We start from the raw sequence: 7,853 nt of genomic DNA on the forward strand, positions 1-7,853 counted from the left end.
CACACACACACACACACACACACACAAAAACACACACACACACACACCTGTACTTTTTCCTGGAAGTGTCCTACTTTTATCTAGTGTAATATATTCAATAATTTAGATTTTTAGATTTTATAAACCAACTGTAAAATGCTATTGAATGACAATATCTGCTCCTAAATGAACAAGAATCAAGGAGTTCCATCCATAAAGCACCAGCAAAACATTTCAGAATGCTTCTTAACAAAAATGATCTTCAGTACCTGCTGATTGAAGAGACACTGTCATGCACTAACCTGCACACTCACTTCACTGCGCTCACACCCTTGCACTTGCACATTTGTGCACACTCGCTCCAGCACATTCAAATTTATGCATTCATTCTCACATTCCCACTCTCTCTCTCTCACATGTGCACACACAATTCAGCTTAGTCATTGTTGGGTGGATCTGTTTTTGTCACAGATGAACACTTAGGCTATTTTAATTAAGATCTGTGCGGAGCCAACACGAAAGAGGTTTGTAGTGAATCCAATGGAAAGCCAAAGGAAAAGTGTGTTTTATGATTCATCATTTTCAGAATGATTTCCAATTTTGCAAAGTCTTGGTTTACAGAGAATTTGTGAATAGTTTATGAGCAAAGGGAGGGAATCAAGATGAAATATTGTGTAAGATCTATGTAAACATATGTGAATTATTTAGGTTGACTGAAGAATATAAGTACAGATGAATCGTGAACCATTTTTGACTTTTATTTCATAGATATGTGAAGTGCACAAACCCTGTGAGATTGACCCAGTTAAGCTGAAGGATGGTGAAAACCTGGAATCTAACATGGTAAGAATCGTGGTTTGCAATCAACAGTCTGTGATTTCTACTTCATTAAGTTCAGTGTCTGATTGCCACCGCTGATTTCATTACAGGACAACCTCAGGCAATATGTTGAAAGAATTTTCAATGCCATTACGAAGTCTGGTATGAGTTGTCCCACAGTAATGTCTGACATCTTTTTCTCACTGAGAGAATCTGCTGCCAAGAGATTTCAAGGTAATGAGACACATTCTGTCTACTCCAATGCTCAGCACCATTCGCAACTCCTCAGTTACTGAAGCTATATGCAACAAGACCTGGATAACATTCAATCTGGTCCAATAAGTAGCAAATAATATTTATGAAACGCTAATTCCGGTCAAAGACCATCTCCCACAAGAGAGACTCTGACCATTCAGAAATGGTATTACCGTTGCTGAATTCCCCATTATCAACATCCTGGGGATTAGCAACAACGACACTCAAATGGACCAGCCATATAGATTGTATGCCAGAAGATTAGGGTCAGAGGCTGGGAATTTTGAGACAAGTAACTCACCTTCTAACTCCCCTAAGTCTCTCCACCATCTACAAGAGACAAGTCAGGAGTGTGATGGAATACTCCCCACTTATCTGGATGAGTGCAGCCCCAACAACACTCAAGAAGCTTGGCACCAAAGCAGCCCACTTGATTGGCACCCCATTCACCAATTTAACCATCACTTCCTCTGACACCAATGCACAGTGGTAGCAGTGTGTACCATCAACAAAATGCGTTTCAGCAACTCACCCTGGCTCCTTCAGCAGCACCTTCTAAACCTGTGACCACTTTCACCAAGAAAGACAAGGGCATGGGAATGCGGTCACCTACAAGGTCCCCTCTAAGCGGTGTGCTATCCTGATTTGGAACTACATCCCCCTTCCTTCACTGTTGTGCGATCAGATTCTCGAATTCCCTCCCTAACAGCACTGTGTGAGTACCCATACCACATAGATTGCGATAGTTCAAGAATGCAGCTCACCAACACGTTCTAAACGACAATTAGGGATGGGCAATAAATGTGTAGCTTAGCCAGCAATCCCAGCACCCTATGACTGAATTAAAAAAGACCTCCAGCCAATTGTTGAGTTTAAATTGAACTTGTATCAAATCGTGGCCCCACCTCACTAGATATCTTAGTTAGACCAGATTTGGAGCATTGGACACAGTTCTGGTCTGCATGTTAGAAATAGCATCTTGAGCCACTGGAGAAGATTTACAAGGATGTGTCAAAAAAACTCTTTAATCAGAGAGTGGTGGGACTGTGGAAATTGCTACCACAGGATAGAGGTGACTAGATATAAGCAGAAATTATATAAATGCATCAGTTATGCCGATAGACTGAAATGACATAGAGACAGAGGAGGGTCATGTGGAGCATATGGAGCAGCATGGACTGTTTGGACTGAATAGCCTGTCTGGCTGTAGAGTCAATATAACTACATGCATAGAAGCCTGTTTATTCTTCTTCATCCTCACTGTTCCAGTAATTGAATTAGATGTAAAGATTTTCTTGGCACATGTTGAAGGGAACTCTCTGTGTCCTGGCCTATATTCCACCCTCAAAAATATCACATTGGAAGAGTTTAGCTGGTGCCTTGTGTGGTATTTTTGCATAACTACAACTGCATTCCAGGCAACCATGAACTAAGAATAAACAACAACCGCTCACATTTATATAGCACCTTTGACATTGTGAAATATCCCCAGGTGCTCCACAGCCAAAAATTGCAGAAGACGATATTAAGGCAGGGGTCCGAAAGATTGGTCAAAGATGTAGCTCTTAAGCAGTATCTTAAAGAAAGTGAGAGAGAGAGGTGGGAAGGTTTAGGAAGGGAAGTCTGTAACTTAGGGCCCAGGCAACCGAAGGCACAACTTCCCATGGTCAATAACTAAAATTAGGTTTACCCAAAAGGCTGAAATTAAGAGAGCACAGAGATGTTGGGATGTTGTGAGAGAGATGATTTGGTGATTTTGCTAGAAGTGAAAGTTTGTAGTCAGTGAGGCTGAAGTGTACAATTATCAGATAAAACAGAATAGCTGCTGTGTTGGTTTCTTGTGCTTTAATCCCCTTGTATGAATCCAAGTACAATTATCTAAGAAGTTGAGAATTTCACCTGGATTTATTACTTTTCTAGGTGACGCTGATGTAAGGTACACAGCTGTAAGCAGTTTTATTTTCCTGCGATTCTTTGCTCCAGCCATTCTTTCACCTAATTTGTTCCAACTTTACCCTCACCATCCGGTAAGTACAAAATGTGGACTTTGTCACCATGCAGAACAAACACGTCCAGGAGCTGAACAAATCCAATAGTTAGGACTCATTCTCTGTGAAATAGGGTACAAAAGGGCAAACAAACAGAAAGATGAAAATGTTAGCATCACAAGACGGGCTCATTCACAGCACTGGTCCGTGTGGCATGTAGGAGGCTTTCAGTACTGATTTTACACAGTCTCATTAGTTTCTGAAACTTACCGTATTTTGCATGTCTTTTTATGTTTGAGTATTGCTGAAAAAACAGGAGATAGGCTGTAAAGGTTTTCATCTTGCATCCATCAAAACAGATACAACATATACAAATATTCACACATAGGGACCTGTCCTCTACATGCAAGCAGAACACGTCCAGCATTGCACCTTTTTTCCATCGAACAAGAGTGGGGTCAGTAATGCCTTGATGTACTCTCCATGGGCAACACCCAACTAATCTGCACCCTTTTCCCATACAATGTAAATAGTTGTTCACCTTGAAATTTGGCATTCTTGAATCTGTCCTGATGAGTGCAAAAGGAAAAGGTTTTACAGCATGTCCCCCTTTCTCAAATTCTGTATTGCCAAATGACCTTTGGTATTTGTTCAGTATTTCTCCAGCTCTTTTGAATGATTTAATTTTGATCACTCATTATGACAAAGCATTCTATATTCTGTTAACTCAAGGTCCCAGTTGACACTCAGTTGATAACACTTTCAACCCCGTATCAGATGGTCCTGAGTTTGAGATGAAACTCCAAAAATTTGATCACACAATACAGGCTCCCTGAGGGAAAGCTGCATTGTCAGATATGCAGCTTTCTGATAAAAACTTCAAACAGAAACCTCATCATCTTTCTTGGGTGTACATAAAGTATCCCACAGCCACTGCTTTGAAGTCCTTCTCTATGGCCTGGCCAATGTTGATCCCTCAATCAACACAATTAAAACCGATTATTTGGTCAAACATTTCATTGCAACTTGGTGTAAGATATTTCTCTGCCATGTTTACCTATATTTAACTGATATAAAATGATTCTGTTCAAGCTGTTGAAAAGAGTTCTTGGGTGGAACAAGTAACTTTGAATGTATGGATCTCATTCTGTCCACTACAGGAGGTTTTCCTCATTGTCTCATTATCTGTCTCTGCCATAGACTCATAGATAGAGATTGATCACTGTGTCAACAATACATTATCAGAGGGAAGCTAACTACATTAAAGTAATGGCCACCGAAGTCATCTCCTTTACCCGTAGAGGATTTGTATTCATATGCAGTTGAGTTATTGCTGCTGTGGTTTGCTGCCTTTTGTAAATCTTCATCACAAGTTCTGACTGATTTCTTCTTTTCTGCTAGGATCCATTAACAGCACGGACACTGACCCTGGTATCAAAGACCATCCAGACTTTGGGTAGCTTATCCAAATCCAAGTCTGTAAGTCCTTTGATTTACCTACTCTGCGTTTTAATAAGTGAATGAACTATATTTTACTATAATAGTAATAATAAAATTGCGATTGTTCCAAAGGATCATAGGGCTACTCACTTCTTAGAGACAGATGAGTGATGGTGAGTTTAACCTGAGGGTCACCATACCTCAGGCGCAGGGTTAGGGTTAGGGTGAGTTTCAGAAGATGAGACTTTCATGGTGGTCCCATCTGATGTGGGAATTGAATCTGCACTGTTGGCGTCACTCTGCATCACAAACCAACCGTCCAGCCAACTGAGCTAACCGATCCCCAGCACCCTGATCCTCGATAGGGCAGTGAACCAAACCCATGCTTCCAGACACAAACAAGACTTGGAGGGCATGTAAGCCAATAGAATAGATATGATGGTGTACTCATTATGTTATTGGACTCATAATTCAGAAAAGATTAGCTCAAATCCAACCATGGTAATTGAGAACTTGATTTCAGTTTTAAGAATATGGCTCCACAAATAAGTTGATCTCAGAAAATGTAACCAGATGGTGTAAAACAGGTTCAAATGAGGCATTCAAGAGGGTTTGGATGATTATTTGGATAGAACATGTATCCAAGGGGTATGAGGTAAAGGCAGGAAGTTGGCATGAGATAATTGTGCTCATTTGAAGAGTTGAGCAGGTACAGTGGATGAATGACCTCCTTTGGCACCAAAGCAATAATGTAGAACAAGACAGAGGTCATGAGACTGTGGGACCATGAGAGAAGTGGTTCTGTTGCTGAATAATGACTATCATAAGGACTCCGCTTTATGAAACACAGCACCTTTTCAATTTGAAGCTTTTCACAGTATTTTCTCTTAAATACAAGTGACAACAAATAATTCAATTGAATTTCAATTTAAAACTCCAATTGGTAATTAGGGATGTCTTAACAAATGTTTCAATGCTGCTTGCTTGTTGTGTTTTATTTTTTAAAGATCTTTCTGTTATCTTTTATTTAATCTGCAGGCAAGTTTCAAAGAATCCTACATGGCCACATTCTATGAGCACTTTAATGAGCAGAAATACACAGAAGCTGTAAGAAATGTAAGTGTCTTCTGGCGATGAGCATTCCCTTCTTCACATTTTATGGATTGGGTTTGGGTTTGTGATGGGGCTTTGGGTATCAGGCTTGTTTTAGGGATTGGGACTTAGGATTTATGGTTGGTGCTTGCGATTAAACAGAAGGAAACAACAACATATTTAAAGCTATTTTGGTTATGGTCGGTGGAGGGGCAGATGAGTGGGTTTTGTTACGGTTTGTTGGAGGCACAAAGATTTAATTAAAGGCATAGAATGTGAGTAACATTCTTTATATAAATAGACGCAAGTCACTTTATTATCACGTTTCTATTTTGAATGAAGTTCCTAGATTTAATCTCCTCATCTGGAAGGAAGGACCACAAGAGCATTGAGCAACCCATTGTATTAAAGGAAGGGTGAGTTTCTGTATCCTCCCATTTTCATTTACAAACATTTTACTGCTCTGCATGTTCACGCCATTTTTGTTCCTGTCCATCTTTAACAAGCGTATTTAGGATTTTGTTGGCCCCATCAGTCTTCACATGAAATAAATATAGTTGTGTCCAATTTATGGATAAATGCAAGGTATTGTATTTTGGTAAAACAAACAAGGGCAGGATGTATGCAATTAAAAGGAGGGCCTTGGGTAGTGGTGTAGAACAGACAGACCTAGGGGATCAGCTACATAATTCTTTGAAGTATATATCACAGGTAAAAAGGGTGGTTAAGAAGCTGTTTAGTACGCTTGGCTTCATAGCTCAGACCTTTGAGTATAGGAGTTGGTACGTCATATTAAGGTTGTACAGGACGTTGGTGAGGCCTCTTCTGGAGTACTGTGTCCAGTTCTGGTTGCCCCGTTATAGGAAGGATATTAATAAGCTGGAGAGGGTTCAGAAAACATTTACCAGGATATTCCTGGGAATGGAGGGTTTAAGTTATAACGAGAGGCTGGATAGGCTGGGACTTCATTTATTGGAGCGTAGGAGGTTGAGGGGTGACCTTATAGAGGGTTATAAAATCATGAGAGGTATAGTTTAGGTGAATAGAAGGTGTATTTTCCCTAGGGTGGGATTTCAAGACCAGGGGGCATATTTTTAAGGTGAGAGGAGAAAAGTTTAAAAAAGATATGAGGGGTAATTTCTTTACACAGAGAGTCGTTTGTGTGTGTGTCGAACTTCCACAGGAAATGGTGGATGCAGGGTCAGTCACAATGTTGGAAAAACATTTAGATAAATTCATGAATAAGAAATGTTTGGAGGGATATGTGAATAACCTCTGTCCTCTGGACCATTCTGCCATGAGAAACAGTTTCTAGTTTCTTAGCTCTTCCAACAAAGCCCCTCAAGATTTGGGACACCTGTGTGAAATCTTAGCGTATTTTTGTAATATTTCTACCGGCCATTTTTCCATTGTCTGTCCTCGTTCCCCTGTCCCAGCGTTTCTGCTCATATCTCCTTGTACCCGAGCACATGCTCAGTTTGACCTTTTCATGTTCTTGGCAGCTGGTAAAGCATTTCAGGAAAATGTCAATGTTTAACACAAGTCAATTGAACAGTGGTAACTGTAGTTTTTGCAACAGCTGTAGAGTAACAGTGAGCTATGGTGTTAGCAAGTCAATCGACATCAATACTGGATGTGTTTAGATTTCAAGTTCCAAAAGGAAAGAAATAAAGTTTATGAAAATAGATGAGGATGCAACTAATGATGTATTACTGCACATTGTTAAAATAAATTGTCAAAGGTATCTGTTCAATTTAATTATTCTGTAGATAAAATAAAGCTGTTCAGTCTTCCTTTGCCTGTCCTGCCACTCAATGAGATTGGAGGTGATATATGATCTAACTCCGTATACCCTCATATACTGCACATCCCTTAGCTTAACAAAAGTCTTATCAATCCTTTCTTTATGTCGACAATTGATTTATCAAATTGCCATTTGTGGAAGAGAATTCCAAATTTCTACTGCCGTATGCTTCCCAGTGTTTCCTAATTTCGCTCCTGAAAAGTCTGGTCCTAATTTTTGTATTGCCCATCCAAGTCTGAGACTCCCTAACCAGCAGAAATTGTCTTTCTCAATCTACCCTATCTGTTCTGCTAAATATATTGAAAGATTTGATTAAATCAACTGTCAGCATTCTAAATTCTATCACTTCAATGACACACTCTTGTGTCTGTGTGTTCCTTCCCTACTCGGAGTCGAAATTGTTCATGAACAAAAACAAAGTTGCTGGAAAAGCTCAGCAGGTCTGGCAGCACCTGTGAAGGGAAAAACAGAGTTAA

The 7,853-nt window shown here is 39.9% G+C and overlaps 1 protein-coding gene across 1 annotated transcript in view; it reads left to right on the plus strand.

Annotated features, from left to right (window-relative positions):
• Nucleotides 1–7,853, plus strand: part of rasa3 (RAS p21 protein activator 3) — a 160,265-nt gene that overhangs the window by 141,037 nt on the left and 11,375 nt on the right. Inside the window, exons 13-18 of the mRNA XM_048597795.1 lie at nt 748–822; nt 909–1,032; nt 2,974–3,080; nt 4,443–4,520; nt 5,520–5,597; nt 5,916–5,989. Coding sequence (XP_048453752.1) covers nt 748–822; nt 909–1,032; nt 2,974–3,080; nt 4,443–4,520; nt 5,520–5,597; nt 5,916–5,989 — 536 coding nt within the window. The remainder of the gene's footprint in view (nt 1–747; nt 823–908; nt 1,033–2,973; nt 3,081–4,442; nt 4,521–5,519; nt 5,598–5,915; nt 5,990–7,853) is intronic.

Source organism: Rhincodon typus, chromosome 6 (assembly GCF_021869965.1).
Source record: "Rhincodon typus isolate 14 chromosome 6, sRhiTyp1.1, whole genome shotgun sequence".
Classification (NCBI taxonomy): Eukaryota; Metazoa; Chordata; class Chondrichthyes; order Orectolobiformes; family Rhincodontidae; genus Rhincodon; species Rhincodon typus.